This window comes from Cyrtonyx montezumae, unplaced genomic scaffold (assembly GCF_038088225.1).
Source record: "Cyrtonyx montezumae isolate F1298 unplaced genomic scaffold, pur_monq_1.0 scaffold_1, whole genome shotgun sequence".
In the NCBI taxonomy this organism is placed as follows: Eukaryota; Metazoa; Chordata; class Aves; order Galliformes; family Odontophoridae; genus Cyrtonyx; species Cyrtonyx montezumae.
Window position 1 is genome coordinate 24,437,503 of NW_027071825.1, and position 22,934 is coordinate 24,460,436.

Below are 22,934 nucleotides of genomic sequence, written 5' to 3' on the forward strand. Positions count from 1 at the left end.
GTCTTTCCATTCTGAATTCAGAGTAAGGGAAGTTGAAAAGAAGCACACACTGGTGTTAGTCACTGTATTAGCACTGTGGGTCACACTGCCTTTCCCTCACTGTATCTGCAAAAGAGCAAAGTATCCAAGCAAGTTCTCCCTCACCACTACAAAAAGAGCTTTCATTTTCCCACAGCTCCCTCCTTTCCCCTACAGATCTAAGTATTTAAAATGACTCGAGCCTTTGTGAAATCCTTAAAAAGCGCCCCCCCCAAAAAAAAAAAGCCCTTGAAAACGCTCTCCAGTACTCAGCCTGACAGCAAAATTTGTCTTCAGAGAGCTCTGGCACGTTTGCTTTGCAGAATCACCCGCAGGATTTTGCCTGAGCCAAGCCCCTTCCTGTCAAGCTTCAGTCCTCACTGGAAAAGCAGCTTCCTCAATAGATCCTTGTACTTTGTCAGGCCAAACAACGGCTGCACTGCGAACCAGCGAAAAACAGGAAGAGAAAATCTGGTTTGAACGACACCAGATTCAATGACAAAGGTCACTGCGAGTGTCAGAGCTGCTAGCTATTAGGGAGCACCTGATCCAGCACAGCCGGGCCGAAATAAAACAAGTCAGAAAGTAATTAAGGACGGACTTCCTCAGGGAACTAAGCCAGGCACTTCCACAAAAGGGAAACTGGGCTCCTAGGATCGCACGCTGCCTGGAGTCAGCTTCCTGCACTTGTCCCTGCAGCAGAGGAGCTGCCACTCTTTCGGGCACACAGCACATAGGAAAAGCTCCTGCAACACCGAGCAAAGCATCAGCCCGTCACAAACGGCCAAATCCTGCGGGACGCTGCCCCACATCACGAAGCCACATCCAGCTCAGCCTACACGCCATAACACAGCAAACTTCTCAGCTGACCGCCGTACAGACCACGGCGGTGCGAGCTCACCCTTTACCTGAGGAACACAAAGAGGCGGGCACGAGGACCGCACACCTTGCTGCAGCAAGTAAACGCGCTCACCGGGGCGGAAAACACCCGGCAGGATCTCGCCCCGCTCTCCTTAAAGCCCAGCAGGAACGGCTCAGCCCCGCTCAGCCCACGGCCAAAACAGGGGAGAAGCAGCGGGAAACCCCTCCCACCCCGAGGCCGGGATCGGGCCGACCGCACCCCGGGACCGTCACCTCCGTGCGCCCGCGCTGCTGCCCCGCGCCGCTCTTCCCGCCTGCGCCGCTCACGTCACCGCGCAGGGGGAGGGGGGAGCGGCGGCACCGCCCATCGTGGCCGCGGGGGGATGGGGGGGCACGTGGGAGACATCCCCCGCAGCCCGTGGGGGGGAGCGGGAGGGATGCGGGAGTCAAGGCGGGGAGGATCGCGTCCCTCCGGCCGTCCTTGTCCTTGCGGTTGCTCAACAAGTGCTCGCGGGTTCGGCGCGACTCGTGGCCTCCGCTTGGGGGGGGGCGGGGGGGTGTTTCACACGGTTCTGCCGGAGCGAGGGGTCCCGCTGCCCGGCGGATGCCCGCGTCTCGCAGTCAGACATGGGCGGAAGGCTCAGGCCGCAGCCCCCGGTGTGCGTGTGCGGCGCGTGATGGGCTGTGAGTCACCGCAGCGCGTCAGGGAGCAACAAACCCGAGTAACCTCCGTCGTTGCATCTCGCGGCGTGAACGGGGGAAGTGTTCCTAAAACGAGAACCGAGCCGCCCGACCTCTGCTTTTCCTTCTCCTCGCTGGCTATTTACACTGCAGTGCCCTGCGGTGCCAGCGTGAGCAGGGAGGAAAAGGGCAAACGGAAAGTTTCCTATTCCTAAAGACCCAGATCTCGCTGATGAAACCGATCCAGCACAACCTCAGCTCCGGGGGGTAGGAGGATCAGATACCTGAGGCAGAAAGCAGGCGGCACCTGGCATTCAGAGCCGGTTGTAGGGCTTCACTAATAAGTGACGAGGGGTGGGCAGCAGCACAGCTAACAGCTCTTGGAGAACCACTCCAGCCTGAGAAGCACTGTGCGACAAGCACTTGGCTCACCTCTGGTCTCAGCCTTCTCCTAAACACTGTTTCAGCTTCCCTCTGCTCCAAGCATGCTCGCAGGTAGCACACCCAAGCAGCCCCCCCCTTCATTGCCTTTCTTCCCATCCTTTAAAAAGTGGAAAGAGATTTTTTGCCACCCGCAAGTACCTCCTGCTCTTGTCCTCACAGGTCCAAATTGCAGCATCATTTCATCAGCTACATCCCTTAGCACGCTTGTCACCGTGCTGCTTGCAATCTTGATTTTCTTGAGCCTTTTACACTAATCCTACAGGTCGCGTTGCTCAGCGGTTGCCTCACCACCTCCACTTCTCAGCACTCCTGGCTGAGTCACGGCGCGCTCGCCCCCACATCAGAACTGGTGTCCCAGACACGCCAACCTTTCTACTTCAGCTTTACTTGCTCTCACTTGGTGAGCCAAGCAGCCGCTCCCATTTTTTCCTCCTCCCCGGCATAGAAACTTGCAGTTCTCACGTGCACGTGGATGAATACCACCACACAGTATTCTGGGAGCATCACCTGTGCTGACCACATGTCCTGGGGTCCTGGGACAGGCGTGGAGGTGAGGCAGAGGGGCTGTGCAAACCTCAGCCCACTTGTCCTTGCTCCTTTCCACGAATGCTGGTGCTGTTTCCAAGCAGATGTGATTAGTGATGCTTTTTCTTAATTCTGCATAACTTTCAGGCTCTAATTAACTGTGGCTGTTTCTGAGCCACGCATTCATGTTCACAGGGATTTAAATTCAGCCACCCAGAAACCTCAGCACTTTCACATATTTCAGTCAAGTGCAGTATTCCCTCTCATGTCCCGTTTTGAGTATGGTTTCTCAATATGCACGCACCATAGCAACTGCATAAATGAAAATGTCTAAATGAAAGAGCTCCCTCAAGCGGCAGTAAATACCGGCACGTGTTGCACTTCGTTGCAGAGTTGGTGTTTTTGTAATCCTTTTCTTAACAGCCGACCAAACGACCGTGAAGTTACACCTGTATCACAAAGCTAGTTCCAAGCGTAGCAACGAGCCGCCTGGTTTTGCATCACCAGTAAAGATGGTGCTGATGTCACGGTGCCTCAGTCAGGCAAAGCAACAGACGAAGAAACAGCTGCACTTCTCTCAGCAGAGGGCAGTGGTCTCCTTACTCAGACATCACTCTGTGCTGCTGAGCTGAAATCAGCCGTCTAAACGAAAAGTGGGATCGCTCTCCTCATGACGTGAGCTCAAAACACCCTCAGATTTATTTTGCAGCGTCTTCTTAAAATTGCACGAGCGTATTGAGCTGCCTAAATGAGAGGGTCTCTGAAGTTGTTTCAGTGGGATCACAGCTGCATTAAATGTGCAGTCAGAGCTGGAAGATTGACTTCAGAGAGGTCAGTTCCAGAACAGACAGGACCAGTTATTCCTATTGACTCTTGGGCTTATGAAGGGTTTCTCAACATTTTTTGTGCAAACATGGTGTGAGCTTGGCCAGTGCTCGCTTCCTGCTCCTGCATGCAGCAACTGTGTACGTTCCTTGTGACTCTGCAGCTATGTTATGGGGCTGGGACACTTCCTTGGGGAGATAAAATGCAGCAGGTGGAAGAGCAGACTCTTCACAGCCATGTATGACTGCTTACCGTGCTGGTCCCTTGTCCCATACTGTAGCTGCGGGGGCCCTCTGGGCAGTTTGGAGCAGAAATCTCTTCCCCTCAATACTTCATAACAATTAGCATCCTTTCTCTTTTCTCCTAAGTAAAAAGGAAGTCCTCAGCTCTCCTTGTTTCTGCTGAGATGCCCAGGTAGATGAAAGAGCTTCAGTCAGCATTTTCTACTATTTTCTTGTTTCACATTTATGCGTAACAACATAAACACACTGAGTGCTTGTGAGCATGGAAGAGAATAAGTGGTTATTTACCTGGAGGGATTCCCAGGACAGCCATCTGGAGGGAAACATCACACAGTCCTATTCTGTACTTTACATGGTGCATGTTAATGGATATCTTTCCACGTGCAGTAATCAGTCCCTTCACTGGCTTTTTAATCACTCATTTCCATTGCTTTTTATACCCCTAGAAACAGGAGCATGTTCTCCAGACAGGTCTTTGATACATAAGTTATAATGTATTTATGTTGTAATCTTGTAGGTAGTCTTCAATCTAAAGGCCATGGGAAAGGTATTTAGGCTTCGAAGGTGTAAGGAAACAAAATGGGCTGCATTGGTGAGGACAAATCAGCCAGGTTTTCTCCTTGAGGAAATAAATATGTGATCTTTGAGATCACTGAGAAGAGATCTTAGAGAGAGGTGTCACTTAGGCAGTCAGGGTGCTACCTAAACTCCACAGTGAACACCACGGAGCTTTGAAACGCAACTAGAATCGTAACGCCAAAAGTGGTTTTGTTTCTTCATAGCAAAAGCTCTCCAGAAATAAAAAGATGTGGGGAAAAGTAATACCCACCAAAGCCACAACATATTTCTCAGAGGAAAACAAATATCTTCATAAAGCCATGGAGGATCGAGCCTCCATTGTAAACTAAGAAGTTGTTTTCAGCGTGAGGCATTGCCTCATTTCCACACTGTTTTAATCTCTGCGGAGATAGATGACATCTACTGAAAGTAGTCCCAAGCAGAAGACGTTTCTAAATCTGTCCAACCAGCAGTGTGGCTGTTCCCATGGCAATGATGCAGCCAGGCCTGCTGCTCTCCCTCCTGCAAGAACCCTTCCCAAGCCTGACAGAGTACACTGCGTTTGTAGCTGCCCTGCCAAAACCTTCCCTCTTCTTCTCTCAGGGCTGTAGCCATATGTTCCTGTTTGCTTCCCCTTGACTCTGGAAATACCTGTCCAGAGAGGAAATCTACACATTTGTTCTCTTCTCTGCTGAAGCTTGCCTGATTCCAGCAAAGGAGGGAGTGCTGCTGGGCTTGAGGGATTGGAGAGGGCAGTGCTTTCCAAGTTTCCGAGCTGTCTTGGAAAGAAGTTTTGGGTGATGGTAAGGGAGAACAGTGTAGGAGCCAGGAGCAGAAACAAAGCAGAAAGAAAGAAAATCCAGATTTCTGTCTGGTCTCTCAAAAGAATTAGACTGAAACTTGGCACCTCCGGCCATAGCAACCAGTAGAGCAGTAAAGAATGTACAGACTTGGTACAATGCAGTGCTTCTCGAAGGAGATGACAGGCGTGCAGGAACACTTCCAAAACCCCAAATTCAGATAGATCTGTGTCACAGTGGAGTCTCTGGCAGCTCTCGACACAGTATCACTGCAAGTGAAAAAAGAAAACGTAGTTACAAAGCTAGAGGAGTAGCTTTTCCTATCAGCCAAAATGGAAGGTTATAATGGAACTGTACTGGGAGGTGAAGCAGTGTGCAGGGCTTGCTGCATTTGATTGGCACTGGGCTGAGTTGATGTGGTTACAAAAACATCTTTGTGCTCAGCAGTATTCCGTTGTTGGCCTAATGCCTTGAGGCTTACATGCTTTGGAAATATGGATGAGGAGATGAAAACTTGAGCTTGTTTAAAGGTTTTAAATCTGAAGATGGCAGACCCAGGAGAGGGATTCTGAGTTCAGGCATGTAGGTCATGCAAGAAAAGTCTTGTCTTCACTAGCAAGTTAATATGAAATACAGTAAAAGTGTTCCTGCTGGTTCAATCCTTGCTCACATGCACAGAAAATTCTCCTTGCCTAAAGTGGCAAGAGAAACTAGAATTGACAACAAACCAGAGGACAGGGTAAGTGTGAGTGAGTTAGCTTCATCCTTTAGCACTGCCATTTCCCTACATTACCTACCCAAATTAGCACCACTGGGACAACCAGCAGTGCCCCATGGTTTGTCCTCTTGTGCTGCCTGCCAGCTCCTTGCTTTTCACCCATGAGCTTATTTCCTCGGCTGTGAAAGGCTTCCAGCATCAACACTAGCAATCACCCGCCTTCTTCACACGTCTTTGTTTTATTATTTTGAAAATGTGCCTCCAAAGACTGCATTTCACCGTTGCCTGATGATCAGGCCCTAAGTCATGGGAGAGTCGTTGGTGTGATGCTACTGTAGCCTGTGATTTTAGGAGGAGAGATCCAGGCTGAAAGCTGTCTGGTGGTATTCCAAACGAGCTGTTATGAGAAGAAAATCCAATGCGCAAGACCTCAGTGCTGAGGGAAAATCAGAGGGTTTCATGTACTCGGAGGAAAAGTGCAGAACTATAAATGCTAACTCAGTAACTCCCCAGGAATGAGCATGTGCCACGCTGGGACTGAGTGCATCATTAGCAAATCCCTGAGGCAGATCTCTATTTCAGACTGCACAGTGTAACAGCTCCAGGGAACGTATGGAGACACAGAGGATGCTGCTAATTTCACAGTTTCTGCTTCCCTGTGAGGCAGAAAATAGAAATGCTGTGAAGCTCTTTCCAAGGAACACAAAAGTAATGTTTTCCAGGGCCATCAAAAGTTGAAGAAGATAGGTTTGTTTTCTGTAAACTGAGAGGAGAGGAAGCAGTATAGTCTGCTGCCATCGCTGAGAAAGAAATTGCTCGGCTGATCAGGCAGGCTCTGAGGACTGATGCTGTCCAACTGGCCCCGTGCAGAGGAGACGCTGAGGGACGCAAAGCTGGCTTAGGTGAACAGAAAGCTCAGGGCTGCGTGGATTCACACTGTCTCAGTGTCTCCTGCAGCAGCACAGACTATTCAGTGCGTGTCATACATCTGCCCCTTATCGCCGGGAACCCCTGGGAAAAACTTTGAGACAGATCGCTCAAGGTAATTTTGTAGTGTGACTACATCCTGAGAAAGAAGAGACAGAAAGGGAAAGGCAGACAGCAGACAGCCGGGCGGTCTCTAGCAGGCTGAGGTCAAATTCCCCTTTCTGTCACTCTCGGGTATGAGAAAGCTGGGGATGACACAGATAGGTAACAGACACGCTCCCGTGTCTGCCGGCAGAGACGGACGAGCCTGCATGCAGACTTCAGCTGATGCCCGTGTGAGCACAACAGTACGATCTCTGACTGTCAGAAAGAAGATGCTTGGGTTTCAGGCTTAAATGTCTCAACTTCTCTGCATAGTTCCCATTGCACAGCAAATATCTCAGCTATATGAAATGTGCTATTGGCTCTAGGGGGGTATTATTTCAGGTTAGCTGCTGCTCAGGGTGTATAACACAGCTTCAGGCCTCATTAGGTGCACACTTGACAAGTTTTCTGCTCAGAAGTAAATGGAAGGAAGCCTGTCTTAAAAAGGCAAGGCTGTCCTGCGTGTTTGATGAAGGGAGTGTCTGTCTGCTCCATATTTTACCTCCATAACTTTTGAATGTGATGGCGGATTTTACACAAATCAGATGGAGAAATAGAGGTTCCAGAAATATTCAGCTCCTGTGAGTTTTGTGAAGAGTTCAGCCAGGCTAAAGGACAGTCTATTAATACTCTGAAAGGGGAAAACCTGCAGATGATCTGAACTTTTAACAGAATAAGAATGCAAGCTGGCAGGGAGCATTGGAGCTCGAGTCCAGCCTCCTGACCAAAGCACATCTCACTTCAAAGTTAGACCAAGCTGCTCAGGGTCTCATTTTGGAAACCACCCAGGTGTCAGAGAACCCACCTCGGATTTCAGTTTCACAAAACAAATGTGTGGAGTGCAACTCCCCTGGCTCTGCTGAGTATCCTCAGCAAACTACTTCTCTCTTTTACAGAGGTCTTCCAAGTGGCAGCCAATGGCAAATGCCAATGCCCGCAGAACTCAGCTTACGTTCAATATATTTAACCCCCAGCTAGTTACTTAATTCTGGCATTCTGTGTTAGTTAATGATTAAACGTGCAAAGGCCAAACTGAGAGACACAAGGCTTTGTATGTCTCATTATTTGCTTTACCAGAAGCTACAAAGGAGGGCGTGCGGCTCTGTGTGAGTAGGACCTGCAGGCTACATACCCAGCCTGACAAGCTAATGAGAACAAGTCATTCATTAACAGAAGACTTGCTGCTAAGCAAACACACACAGCTGGTATGGGAAAAGAATTTGGATGTGAAATGAGACAGTGTAGGGTTGTTTTGTTTTTTTTTGTAAGATGTTTCCTACTTCTGCAAGCCTACAGTCCAAATAAGACAGCACAGAACACACCAAGAGCCTGAGCAGAGGAAGATTGGGGCCTGTGTGTTTTCTGAGACGTTTGGTAGCGAGCAGAGAGGCAGAATCTGCAGAGAGCCTGGAAACATTTGCACATTTAACAGAATGAACAAGCTTTAAACTTAAGTGAGATTTGATTACAAACGCATACACTGATCTCTTGGGTACTGTTCTGTGAGCTCACACAGAGAAACACATTCCCAGAGACATCCTGAAGGACCACGACGCTCTCGTGGTTTGCTTTGTTGGCTTCATTTGTTTGATGACATTTTTGTTTTCAGTTCCACGTGAATGAGCACTTTTTAAAGAAACAGCATTCAGTCCAAGAACTGCAATGTGAAGGTATTTAATTCTAAGTTAGAGTGAGAGGCAGGAACACAGTGTCATTTGAAAGACACACTAACCACTCACAATTCTTGCATAATTAAATTAGAAAGCCTGCCAAGGAGGAATCTACCAGCTCTTTGTAGCAATATTTGAGACTGAACTTAAGAAGTGATTTAATTATTTAGGTCCACAGGATAGAGCATGGCATCGACTGGATCCCTAAATATGTAACAGAGAGCACATACACATAGGCTTCCTCACACTCAGAAGTGCATGCAATTCAATACCAGGAGTGCAATCACGGAGAGATTAATTATTTTAACAAGGGCAACCTTGGAACATACAGTTTTCCTTATAATTTGGACAACGGTGATGAAGGTGCCAGGAACCACTGGCTGGCAAAGTATTCTGAGCACGAGTGACAGCCAGAGGGAGCAAGAGAGAAGAGAGAGATGAAGGAAGCAAAAGGGGAAACCGGTATGCGAGGCAAAGAGCACGGGAAGGAAGCAGCAGTAAGTCTTAAATCAGTTGAATTTTAACTGCACATATTGGAAAACCAAGAGAAGGACGTGCTTTCTTCCCACCTAATGAGGCCCTTTGTTTTGTATTGGTCTGCTATGGTGCTTTGCTTAGTCTAATTCAAATATGGTACAGTAGTTACCAGGGAAATGTAAGGTGGGATGAGTTCGGTCTTGAGGCACTGATGGAGTATTGTGTCTCAAGTGTTTGCTGTCCCTTAGCTAAATGTCATCTCTCTGGCTACAGACCTCCCAGTGAGTGCATAGAGAAAACACAGAACAAACAGCTCCTGTCTGCAAACCAGACATCTCTCAGAGTTCAACAAATTAGCGAGGCTCCCAATTAGAAATCAAAAGACACAAAACTGAAGCAGCGCTGGAACGCTGGTGGTAAAACACTCCTACTGACCCTTCTGCAGACAAATGCCTGTAAGCCTGAATCATCACCAGCAGCGTCAGGGAACCTCGTATTACCTCAGCAAACATTCTGTATCAGTAATCTCTAGGTGCAAGCTGAGTACTGATTTGCAATTGCCAGCGGGTGCAGAGACTTGTCATCTTTGGTTTTTTTATGTTAGAGGTGTCATTTTCCAGTGAAAAAGGCCAACAAACAATACTCTCAATGTTCTTATCAACACCCCCTCGTACCTCTTCTCCTGCCTCGAACAGATGTGTGGCACTCACACATATATCAGACAGGAAAGCAGACACCAATGAGTCCTACAAGCTGCTTATTCCGTGCCCCCACCTCTAGCTCTTCCCTGATGGACACTATGAGAAGGTTAGAGGTTGTGCCCTGATGGGAACAGTTCACGTAAGACCTCAGGGCAGGCAGGATGTTCCTACTTACAGTCAGAGTCTTTACAGTTTGAATTATGGTGGACCAAAAGAGCAGTTAGTAGAAGAAATTCCACCTGTCAGAGGCTGCATGTGAGCGTCCCTACGCTGTCAGCCAAAATCTGTTAGAGAACCATACTTCCTGAGAAAGAGTTTGTGTGCACAGACCCTCATTAAACAGCCACACGAGTACTTCGAGCAATCTCGTGTGCTGTAACATAATTTAAATGCCTATAAATAACTCCTAAAAGGCTGAAATGCTTCCTATTGTGCCGTGAAAGAGCTCTGCAGACAGCACGTTTTGAGAGCTGTCAATCGGAGACGAAAGGATGAGCGCTCGTGCATGTTTCACCCAGTAATGACATTCTCCTTTGAAATGGCTCAGCACTTACAGGCTTTTGTTCTTGTCACAGAGGCTTTATCACATCTTCACATTTCTCAATGTCCTTCCTCAGAACCCCTCCGTACTCCGTGGAGCCTGGTTTGCTCTGAGCAGCAATGCCCAGGACACCTAGCAGCCATCACACATTGCCTTCTGCACGCATCCCAGGTGAGCTACAGCCATCCTGATTTCCACAACCCATTCCTGCATTGCAGCAGGAGCACAACGATCCCAACACAAGAAGCACATCCTTACTCTTGGGAACCCTCCAAGTGCCTCAACTGGGACAAAGCTTCTGCTGTCCCAAGCAATCAACAAATGCTTCAACTAATACTGTCCACCTTCCTAAATATGGGCCAAATATTTAATAGAAATATGTTTCTCTCTGTAGCTTCGATGTACAGAAGATGTATGAGCTGGAAGAAGAACAAAGATTACTCGTAGAATTAATTTTCACATTACCAGAACAGTAATGCTAGCTAATTTTTCCCAACTTACAAATCCAAACTGCCCAGCCAACACAACATAGGCTTACAAGTCTCCAATTTATCCACGGGCTCCTTCTGGCACAGAACCCACACTTCATGCAAATGGCAGCTGTGAGTTCATGGCATGTAATGCACAGCACATAGGACTGCTCATCCAGCAATTCCTCGCTCTTGTGATTTTTGGAGCACACTGTGGATGTGCAGCAATGTATTCTTAGTACTTGGGGAAAAAAAAGAACATCAAGGAATGGATATCTGGTAAATATTTAAAGCCAGTTCTGAAGTGATTGCAGAAACACCAATTTCTGGTCAGGCCTGTAAGTGTAACATCAGTGCTGCCTTTGTTCCTTGGTGCTTTAATCCCTCACCCAAACAGCTCATGAGATGGCAGATTGACTGTTAGGATACCACAGGTTGCCAGCCCTCTGCAAAAGAAATCACCTTCTGACAAATAACTTATTCCTGATACTGCATGGGCCTGGCAGCGTCACAGCTGATAATAATAATAGGTAGCACTGACACAGATTTACAAATCTCCCCTTAAAAGCAGTTTGTAATCTTGGCATAGTTAATAACTGTGACACTCCATGAAGTAAACGCTTGTTAGCCCTGTTCTAACATCAAGGAATGGCTCTGTGTCACCAGTGACTCAGTTGCACAGAGGTATTTTCAGTTTGGGGAGCTTCTTGTTGACATCCCCATCGCTCTTTTAGGTAATCCAGAACGGTGGGCACCAGCCAGGGCTTGGCATCCCCTGCTGCATGGAGCCAGAGGAAATATACCATTTAAAATAGGTTCCTAAGAGTACCAAGTGGGATACAGTCTGAGGATGTAGCCTGTTGAGACTGACCACAGCTGGTAACATCTTGGGCACCGGTTCTGAGGCTTTTTATATAGGATATGGCACGACCTTAAAACACTGCTATACAGTAGCAAACTGCAAGCGTGCTGCAGACCCCTTCCCTTCACAACAGAGCTTTTTAGAAAGTCCCTGTCTGACTCCATCCCCAGCTGAGACGTTACTGTGTGGCAGACATTTTCCAAGCAGGCAGACATGAATGTAACCCACAGTGAGCTGTTACATGCGCACAAGCTGCTGATACAGGGAATGAGGGATTTCAGAAGGCCTGAGGAATAACAGCACTGATTAAACACAACTCTCCTTAGTGCACCTAAGCATAATAGTCTCTTGATGTTGGCATCTTCTTTTGAAATGCTAATGACCTTCTTCTGGAGAGCTCTTTAGGATCAGTGAGTAAAGAGGCATTAGGAAATAAAAGTACCATTCCTGTTGATATGAAAGAGTTGTTCTATCCTACAAGGCAACTGCAAATGGCACAAAGGAGTTTTATGTTTGTTGTCTCTCCACGGTGTCCAGAGAATGTATATTTTGTTTACGAGGCAAGCCATTTACAAATGCCAAACCCTGCAAATTCTAGCTGGAAGGATACCAGGAAATATCTCCACTGCAGACTTTACCCGTGTAGATCAGTTTTGCACAGGACTGCCCATCCTGCACAGGCACCTTCTGCTCATACTCTCACAGCCATGTCTGCACTAGGTCCTGGGACTTGGCAGTGCATATCCCAGAGAGTGCTGGTGCTATTTTAGGAACTGCTTTGTTGTGTGTTATTAGCAAGCCTGTCTCTGTTTCCTGATCTCCCCAGTGTTCCTAGTTTATTTATGCAGTACATTAAGGCACCTCTGATTGCTCATGCTCCTCACTCCTATTCACTCTAGCCTGTGTCAGAGCGAGCACCAGCACGGCTGGTACACTTGAACTGGGTCAGTTCAGGTGCACGTGACAGTATGGATAGCACTCTGGTCACACCTTGTGACCCAGGGAAGGGAGAATATGGCCTCAGAAGTGTCACTAGGCACCTCACATGAGCAAGCTGACTGCTGTGGAGAGTTTCTCCTCAGCATCCCAGTCTAGCCAGCCACATGAGGGCTGATGTAGGCACAGGCTGCTGTGGGTCCCTGGAGTTTGTCACTGCTCTTAGTGATGCGCTGAGGGCACAGGAGTCTGACAGCATTGCATCTTATTCACGAAGAAACAAAGCCTGCCCAACATATTGCTAAAATGGTAGCTAGCTTCGAGAGCAAAATACCTTCAAGAACTCAGGTCTTCTAAACTGCAGCATCACACGCAGGGTGAAACCTCCTCCCTTCTGCTTTAACTGGAGAGCCTTATGCAGGATAAGAGAGGCTGGAGGAAGGCGCTTCAATTGCACACCGATTAGTTCCAGTGCATGCTCAGCTACCTGATGACAAGACGCTGCCGCCTGTACCTGCGCAGAAACACGCCTCGTGTTACTCGGTTGTGCCTTCCCGCTCCCCCACAGCCCGGCTCAGGAGGGGACAGACCTGGGGCCTAGCGAGCACAGAGGGCAGAACGAGAAAACGAACCTGCACAGGGCTGGCTTGAGCGTGCAGATCCACGGTGCCTTAACGCGGGCACTGCGGAGTAGCGAGCGGCATTAGGAAGGCACGAACCGCGCACTCCGGAGCCCGCGACCCGACCCCAAACGGCCGCGACCCCACACGGCCGCGGCACCGCCCTGGGAGGGGGCGGGCGGGGCGGGTGGCGCCCTCCGCGGGAGGACCGGAGGTGGCTGCGGGAGCCGCTCTGTCCCCTCTGCCGGCGCTCTGTGGTTTAAGATGGCGGCGGGGGCTGAGGGGGAGAGTCCGTGAGCGCCAGGCCGGAGCGCCGCGGGGCCGGCGGGGGCGGGCGGGGGAGGAGCGGGAGGCCGCCCGCCGGGCCGGGGAGCGGCGGCATGTGAGCGGCGGGCCGCGGCCGGCAGCGCGGCGATGGGGCAGCAGGTGGGCCGCGTCGGGGAGCCGGGCGCCGGGCTCCAGCAGCAGCAGCAGCAGCCGCCCCAGCAGCAGCAGCAGCCGCCGAGGGGACCGCGAGGGAGCGGCGCGGGCAGGCCGGCGGGACGCCGCAGGGAGACGGCCGGGCGTGCGGCCGAGGGCGGCTTCAACGTCTTCGCACAGCACGGTGAGCGGCCGGCGGGGCCGGGCGGGGCTCCGCGGGGAACGGGCGAGAGCGGCCGTCCTGCCCTCCGCTTTTGTTGTGGCCGTCTGAGCCGGGGTGGGGGGCGGGGATGGGGATGGGCACGGCAGCGCCGCTGCCACGTCCCGGGGGTGCTCGCCTCGGCACGGCACGGCACGGCACGGCGGTTGTTTACCGGGATAACCGCTCCATGTGCTTGCAAGCTGAACTCGGGGCGTCCGGTTTGCCGAGGGACTCGCAGCGCGCCCGCCTCGATCTGTAACTCTTGCTTTGTCAATGTCTGTATAGCAAAAGGTTTGTTTGTTTTTCTTTTGCCTGGGATGGTGTGGCTGCCGTCCGTCCGGTTTGCAGCTGGACTTTATGCCCATCCTTTTCGCTGGGAGCTGAAACCTGAAATGATGCAAAACGATTCATCTCTCCTAGGAGGAGCCCACAACTTCAAATCCCAATATTTTGTAACTGTGATACTGTTATCTTGCTTTGGCAACTTCTTAATGCAAGGAGGTGCCATGAATGGACTGCCTCAGCACCAGTGCTGAGTCTAGGTGCGTGATGCATCTGTAACCCTGCAGAACTGAACCTGCTCTGGGCAGCATTGTGGTTTGCCTTATTGTAGGGGGACATCAGTGTCTGCAGAGCAAGACTGCTTCTGACAACACGCATTTCATTACGCTCAATAGAATGAGCGCAGGCAAAAAGATTAAGGAACACACAGCCAGCAGTCTAAATGTAAATATCATCTGCTGTGACTGCTGACATGGAAGTATCTATCAAAACGAGAGTGCAGCACTAAATCTGCTTCTTAAATTCTCAGTGTTATCACAGCTTTTGAGTTCAGGGAGCAGCATCAACTAGAAAACCAAAACAGAGCTCCGTGCTTGCTGAAATTATTACTACAGTCAGAGCTAAGGATTACTATTTTGTTGCCTCTTTCAGCTATAGTATCATCAGCTTCATGTTTTCCTCTGGTGTATTTTTTGCATTTCAGAAGGCTCTTTGGGAGAAACGTTACTGTAAAATAGAACAGTACTGTATATTCAGACCTGTGCTGTGCACCTACCGTGGTTCTTTCAACACACTGACACCTACAACTTTAAAGGCAGAGTAGAACTGCTGTATAGATTGCCAAGCATGACACAGCAGGCAAGAGTCCTGCACCTGACAAACCATCTTGCAATGCTTTGCTATCACGATGACTGCTTGGTGCCTGTTCTCTCCAGACACGTGTAGTAGGAGAGGCAGGATTAGGGTGTTTGGGGGAGCACAGTTCAGTGTGTAGGGCCTTACAGTTACTCCATGGTAACACAGTTCAGGTGTTCTCTCTTTTGTTCTGGCTCATTTCTCATTTATTTCATCTCTTAGTTTTAGTAGTAACATACTTCAGCATCCTGAACATGCTGTTCTAGCTCCAACCTCCACACTGCTAAAACTTCAGAGTAGAAGTTAGGTAGAATTATTTACTTGTAATAGCAGGGAAATGAAGGGAAGAAGCTTTCCTAAGCGTGCAGGCACAGCAAGCAGACACATTACACACTCTGCCAGCCCTTCCACTCCATCTTCTGTAGAACTAGAAACAAGAGTGAGCCTGGAGAGCAAACAGGCTCTGCATAAAACTGCTCAATGGCGCATGAAAAAAGAGTATTTTTAAATGATAAGAGGGATAATAACTTGTTAAAAAGCGTTTTCTCTACTACTCACATTGCTTAAGTTATTGCTCCAGCAGTAAGGTAATGCATTTCATTTTACTTAGGTTTTTGTTGCTTGTTATATTTTTTTTGCAAACCATAAAGGAACATGCATCTGTTGAGAATAAAATGCAGATTTCTATTCTTTTAGGTTAGGTAGAAGTTTTGTGGTTTGCTTATCCTGCCCCCCCCCCCCCCCCCCCCCCCATCTTGCTTTGGAGAGATTCAGGGCAACCTTCAGACTCCCATCATATATTGGTGAGCTCCTCAGCCTCACATATCCATGTATGTTTCACTCAATGTGAGTGAGAAGCTTGCTAGTAATAATCTATAGCCAAAGCTAGTCAGAATTGGGTGCATATTTAAACACCTGTCTTGGGCAATAGCCCAAATGCCTATCACGTTCCTGAATCTGGAACCAACTTCCTTTCTCAGCAGTTTTTTTTCCTCTTGTGATCCTGACTTTCCTCGCCTGAGGCTTTTTTTCCTTAACTTCTATTCTTAGCTTCCACTTACTGACCTCCTTCTCCTGTTTTACTTCACCTGGCTTCCTGCAAGCTTTCCTTGAACACTGAGTTGCATTGACTGAGGTGCTGTACTTGCTGGTGGTTTCACTCGATCCAGATCCCTTTTCCCTCACCATTTCTTTCTGATCCACATCTTCCCTCCTGGCTCTGTAGGACACGATTTCACGTTATGTGGAATTTGACAAGCGTAGGAGCAGCGGCTAGATCAGCTGGACTAAGGATGAGCCTGGGTTGCCTGCCTGCCTTGGCTTTCCTCGACGGTCACTGATGTGAGGAAGACAATCTCTCAGCTGGACTAGACTTGTATAGGTGTGTATTGCTGCCTTAGCTTGTGTTGGCAGCTAGCAAAAAAAAAAAATATCAGGAGTGACTCAAACCTCACTAAGGAACTTTTCCCAAAGATAATTTTCAGAGAGGTTGCATCTTCTTGATTGATTATGAAAAAGATGGAAGTAAACAAGGCCTTCAGCATCTGACCCACCTTGCTACAAGATTTTGAAGAACAGGTTGTGTCAAACGGGGTGTAAAATCTCTTATGCTATGCTACCAGAACCCAAGGCATATTTTTAAACAACTAACTTGAAGTACATTTGTCAAAAAAAGATGGAGATTGAGTTGAGCTAGTTTGTCCCAGAGTTGTTTGCTGTATTACACAGGTTCCAGCTACAGTTGTGTACAGATATCCAGAAGTAATGCCTGTATGTGTTTTTGGAAGAAACGAGGAGTTTGAAAATGTTTTCTGCTTTATAGGAGGAGTATGGAAATCTGTGCTGTAGCAGCCTGCTGTTCTGCCACGAGAACAGAGCCCTCAGCTCCTTGGGGCTTCAGCTCACTGTTGTATTGAAGCTGAGCAGAAAAGACCTAAGTAAGCTGATACACTTGTGTGGTTTGTTGTCAGTAGAAGTTGTCCTGTCCTATATAAAGTTGTCCAAGATGTAGAAAATCAACTGAATTTTGCAGCCTTTCACAGTTTGGCCTTCCGAGTACCTCATGCTAGCATTCCTAGCACGTGATCTGTGACTTATAGAGCAAGCAGTGGACCATCAAGCATGCTGTTCACTAGTGATGTGCTAGAGCGTAGGCTGAAACACTAGTATTCCCTTATACGTGGCTGCAGGGTCCCACACACAGTCCCTGGACAGGAAGAAGCTGTAACAAATACCAGTTAAGATCAATCTTTTCCAGTTTGGTACAGCCAGGCAAGAAAAGTTCCCTCTGTGCTGTTACAGGTCATCTCCCTTGCAGAGCAGGAGCAGGGCAGAGAACAGGCAGGTAGGCTCTCTCTTATCCTTTCCATAGTTTGAGAGAAGGGGTACAAGCACTGATGGCTTCCAGCTCATGTTGGCTCCTCATATGGCCTTTAAACAGTGACGTGCTCACATTTTCTTCTTGAAGAGCAGTGATAACCACCCGCTGTACCAGGATACCCTTTGGAATGGTGTTAGCATGCTTTTCATCTCCGAAAAGACTTGCCGAGTGTTGAAGAAAACATACTGCAGGAAAATCAGATTATTTAAATCCTGGCTGGGAAGCCTTTACTATACCTGCTCACAGTTGCCTTGGTGATATATTTTGGGGGAGCAAAAGGCACTGCCACGCTCGAGCTTTTGATCCAGCAGGCACAGGACATTTGTTCCCTGTTTCGTTTTCTAGAGGAGGAGTTTAGCAACCTTTTACTCAGTGCATCAAGGTCAAGCAAGATAAGCCTATACTTTTAAAAATAAAGTTATCATTAGAGCTCCCCTAAGGCAGTTGGAGCACTGTGCCACATGATAAAAAACATTCTAAAATAGGAAGAAGCACAAATAACTATCCCTTTGAAATTCAGTGAAACCGAAGGGTTGGATACAGGCAAATGGAAAGAGGGAGAGAAAATAGGGTCAGTTTAACAACTGTACTTTGTGGGCCTCCTAAAACGGTCTCTATTTTTTGTCCCAGTGAAAAGCAGCGAGCTTGGGCCAGAGCTCGTTGCCCACAGACCTTCCTGTCAGTAAATGCCCTATGCAGATGGAATATAATCACTGTATTCAGTGCCTGACTCCTTTGTACTGTGAATCAGAAATCTTGTGGGACCATAACGTATAAATAACTCTTAACTAATTATTTGGGGAATAAAGAATAGTTCAGCTAAGTGCCTGGAGGAAGGCCTCCTGCAGAAGATGAAATTACAGGCTGCTTGTTCTCTGCTGCATCGTCCTCCATGATGTCAGAGGTACTCCTGCAGATGCAGTTACACACTCATTTCCTTACTTCAAGTTGGAGTTTTTGCATCTTGTACTTCACAAGTGAGAGGGCTCTGCCAGCCCAGAAGAAGGGACGGTGTAACACAGAGCAAAAGTCTGCCTTGATTCCTGGCATCTGTGTGTGTCCCAGGTACTTTTCACACACACAGGAACGCAGCCTGAAGGTAAGGCCTTGAAGTTACTTCCAAACACTGTGTTCAGAGCTATCTTAAAAATCCAGTCTCAAAGCCCAGGCAGATCTGTGGTTTCTCAGTTCCCCACATGCAGCAGATGGCGTGGTACAAGTTGTTCTAGCAATATTTCACAAACTCGCTATTGCTCACAAGTGCAATGTTTTACAGAAAAAAAATAACAAAAAACACTTCATACATTTTTTTCTTGGAGTAAGGGCACAACCAAGTGAACAAATCAGTGGCAAGTGGCTCTGGCAGCTACGGGCACAAAAGTGAGTTGTCACAAGCGGCTTCAATCATCTTTCTTAATCTAGCAGAACTGACAGCTCCTGTAATTAACAGTTAGGGTTGGGCTGTCTCCTAGTGACACTGCAGCAGGGCTGTCTCCAGGAAGATCCTATTGCCAGTGCTAATTACACATTCTGGGACTGTAGGCTCAAAGTCGTGTTTTCACTGGCATTCAGAAGAGGTGACCTGTTCTGTGACCCACTTGCTTCAGCATATGTCAGGTTCCCAAAGCAAGCCCGTCCTTGCTCAAATCAAACCATACTCCTCAGCTCTTGTTTGATAAATACAGCTAGATAATTGTTAGCATGGTGTATTCTACCCCACTTCTGTTAGTTGTCACAACGTTACCAGCGAACTGGCTTCTGAGTGCTGCCTACAGCTGACCAGCTCACACTCCTAACATGCAACACAGAAATCCAACCAATCTAAGCCAAGAAGCAGCATCTTATACTTCTATACCTGGTTGTGTTTCAAGAAAGCCAGGGATAGGTGAGCGCAGAGCAAAGCCCTGCCTGCATTGTAACTGTTTCAGAACCTGAGACCTGGAATCACCTCTTGCCAAGCAGTTGTTTTTGCAGCACTGTGTAATTACGAGTGACACAAGGCTTGCTAGCTATGGTGCGAGTGGGTTCTTCCTTCCTAACAGCGTTCAGGAGAGCATTTACTGAGAAAGAAAGAAGTCTGGTGGCTACTTGGACCACCAGCAGATCGCCTTCCCTCAGCAGAGAGGCTCAAGCTTGTGCCAACTTGGTAACACAGTTGAGTTCCCAGGCCTCAGTTTTTATTGCCACTGTCACAGCATCATCCCCAGCATCTGTCTGGTTTTGTGGTCGCAAAACACTTTGTTTTATTTTAAAGACTGATCTTGGTATTACCCAGAGAGATTGTTCTCAGTAAAATAAGTGAGTGTTACAAAACCATTGAGGCTTCCTGTTGGTAACACTGCAAACCACAACAACAAAGCTTAGTTATATTACTGATACACCAGTACCAAACTGCTTTGGAAGTTTGACGTGCTTTGTGGTCTTTATAGGAAGACAGGCACCTCCTGCATGGCTGCTTATCTGCACTTGAGTGCACAGTGACTCTGGGACAGGCAGCTCTTTAACACTTAGCCGTGTAACGCGCTGATTTTTCATCACAGGGAGGGGGAGATAACGGTGAACACAAACACTTTGCTAAGAACTGGATTGATTTGATTTCTGTAGTTTGTGGTGTGGTTTTTGAAGGGCCATTTAAGTATTTTTCTTACAACTGAAGCTTTCCTGTTCCTTTCCTTTCCTCCCACCCCCCTGCTGTTGCTATTTAACGCCGACGTGAAACGGAAGCAGCTTCTTCCTGGTGTAAGTTGTATGGCAGAGGCATAGGAACTATCTCCTGCTGCTGTTTGGGTCAAGTTAGAGCAGGCAAGAGTGAGAACATTCTGTGTTTGTGACCCTATGCATGTCCAGCCTATTCCTCCTTCCTTGTTATAATTCCAACAACAAAGCATCAGATTTTCACCTCTGCTGTTTTTTTTGCTTTTGTCTCAAGTAGAAATAAAGGAAAAAAAAAATCTGCTTACCTTTAGAAGGCCTCAGGTACACAGGGATCTCCAGCAAGATGCCCTTACCTCCACCACCAACCCTTAAATGAGGGCTGGCAAGGGGTGGATCCTGGCTCCACCCCTTCTGGTCACTCAGGTGCATTGCATACACCTGAGCTCCCCTGGGCAGGCTCTGCCTTCCCCCTTGGTGCTCCATCACTGCTTCAGGCCGTGACTTAGTGTTTCTGCTACACTTGCCAAGTCCAGTTGGGCACTGGCCTTCCTGACCCAAACCCTACACAGTCTAGCAGCTTCCTTAATAGTCTTCCCGTGGTACCTGTCCCTGTTTCCTCTGCCTGTGCATTTTCTTCTTGCTCTCCAGTTTAACCAGTAGGTCCTGGTTCAGGCAGGCTGGGCTCTTGCCTTCCTTTCCTGACTTCCTCCACCTGGGGGTGAAGAGCTCTTGTGTCCTAAGGAAAGCTTCCTTAAAGCTTCATTTTTGTACCCTGGAGAGATCATCTCGCCTGTTCAGCTTTAGGAATAATGCTTTAAAATACTCTTTTTCCCAATATTACTTCCAAGCCTTTGCCACCCTGGGTTCATTTTGCTCACCAGCAATGCCACAGAGTTAACAAGACTGTTCAGTTCTGCTGCTATTCAGAAACATGGAGGAGGCTGTGCAACTGATAAGAATATCAACTCTGTGTGGTGTTGCTGCTTAGAAAATGAAAGAGTAGAAGTAGCTGGAAATGTATTAAAGGATGGGAGGAGTCAGGAGGAATAATTGAGTTAAAAGGTCTTGAAGGGATTTCCAGAGAAATCATTTTAAATGTAATTTCTGGTCCAGAGACCCAACAAATCAGGAGTTCCCAATTAGTGAAACTGTGACTGTTAAGGAATAAATGATGTCTTTGTTTTTGCAAACTTTTTACAAACTGATCCAAGCAGTGTCATGAGGGGGGAGTGAAATGAACTCTCCGTAGACACGTGAATAATGTTGGAGATCTTTTGAACAGTTTGTGGCGTAGCTTGCTTTGAATCCAACAGATCAGGGCTCTGCAGACCTGAGCTAGGCTGTGTGAGCATGGGCTCACTGCTTGCTTCATCCTGCTTCTCACACACACTGCCTTTAATTTTGAGGCTTGCTCTGTGTCCAGTACAGGAGGGATAGGAACTGTGTCCTTCATCTCAGAGCTGAACTGCTGTGCCTCCTGACCAAGGAGATGGCTGTTTTTCTGTTATCTTTTTCTTGATTTTTTTTTTCAGACAGGGAGAGTTGCAGAGCCTGGGGAGGGACTGACAGTGTTTCTGTAACTGACACCAGCATGAAAGCTGTGCTCTGTCCCAATTACCCAGTGAAGCACAGCAGAATACTTCCCCACTAATCATAAGCTCTGCGCCTGTTATTCGGTACTGTATTTGTTGGTTTGGCTCAGTTGTTGTTTGTGGCTGGTTTTAAAATCTCAAGAGTAAACAGAGAAAACGGAGGCACTCTATCAGATTAAAAAGGCTTTGTCTAGAGGAGATCCTTAGAATAAATAGGGAAATGGTATATCATGTCTTCTCAAGAAGCTTTGTGGGTATTAAGGTTTCCATCGCTTTGCAAGAAATCAGCTAGTTGTTGTTGTTAGAAGCTGAGACTTGGGTTTGTTTAAAAGCACTAACTGCAGAAGAGCAGCCAGCCTGCTTTTCCTGCTTCTTCCTCCATGCAGAGATGCACTGGGTGATTTAAGACCAGTGTGCAAAACTGGTAGCTGCTCCAGTTTTGGTGGTTTGCATAGGCCTGCCATCACTGCCTGGTGAAACCCACACCAGGCAGCTTCAGCTCTTGCTTCTGTCATAACCGTATTCAGTGCTATGTCAGATTTTCTGTTTCCTCTTTTTAGGTCATCACCATTATTAAATGTACTGAAATTCTTAAGGGCAAAAGCATTAGGGCACTGTGACTTTCTGTGTCTGCCTCGTGGTAGAGTTTCTGCTAAAAATACAATGTTCTTCTCATTTCGTGGGTTGGGAACTTATATGTGATATATGTATGTATATATGTGTATATGGTAAGCCAAAGAGCAGTGCTGGCAATTATGCCATCTTTGATTAAAACTTGTGGTCCCCTGGGTCACTAATCTGACACCTTGCTCCTGTGAACTTCTCCTCGCAAATAAAGGGTATCCTAGGCCTTTAGTTTCTGTTTTAAGCTGACTGAGCCAAAATGCTCTCAATTTATATTAATCTAGCTTCAGAATAACCTATATATATATATAAATTATGTCTTATTACTTGTCTTCCAGGTGAAGCCTAGCTAGACTAATACCCAGCAGCCAGCAGTGCTCAGCAGCTCGCAACTAGGAGAGAAAAGGATAAATTGCTACTGCTTTAGGAGAAGACTGTTTTTCAGCCTACCACGAGAGGGTGCTGCAATGCTTTGACTTAGTTTCCCTCTTACTGCACGGTTCCTGTTAGCTTTGAAAAGGGAAGTTTTGTGACATTCCCGTGTTACAGTGAAGCATCGGGCTGCTAATCTGAGTCCTCCAAGGAGAGCTGCTTCTGCGTGCATTGCTGACGTGTAAGGTGGCAGTAGTGCTTGCCTGTTCTGTGTGTACTGTAGCTGTCCATCTCCCGTGCGTTTTGCTAATTTGTTATGAGATTGAGGTCTTAAGTGCATTTCAGATCTTAACATCTGGCTTTGTTACATCCGCCTGTGCATTATTTCCCCTTACAGAGGGATTGAAATGCACTTCATCACGCAACTGCCTTCCAGTGCCCCACCTCCTTGGCCTACTGGGAGATGAGCTCGTAATTTTTTAAACCATGAAAGCTGTTACAGAAGCAACATCTCCGTTTGTTAATAGGAAAA

At 47.7% G+C, this 22,934-nt stretch overlaps 1 protein-coding gene across 1 annotated transcript in view; it reads left to right on the forward strand.

Annotated features, from left to right (window-relative positions):
• Positions 1-13,315: 13,315 nt before the first annotated feature.
• The window catches only part of ABL2 (ABL proto-oncogene 2, non-receptor tyrosine kinase), a 33,000-nt gene continuing 23,381 nt past the window's right edge, over positions 13,316-22,934 (forward strand). The window contains exon 1 of the mRNA XM_065744843.1: positions 13,316-13,624. Within this exon, the coding sequence (XP_065600915.1) occupies positions 13,435-13,624 (190 nt within the window). The 5' untranslated portion in view covers positions 13,316-13,434. The remainder of the gene's footprint in view (positions 13,625-22,934) is intronic.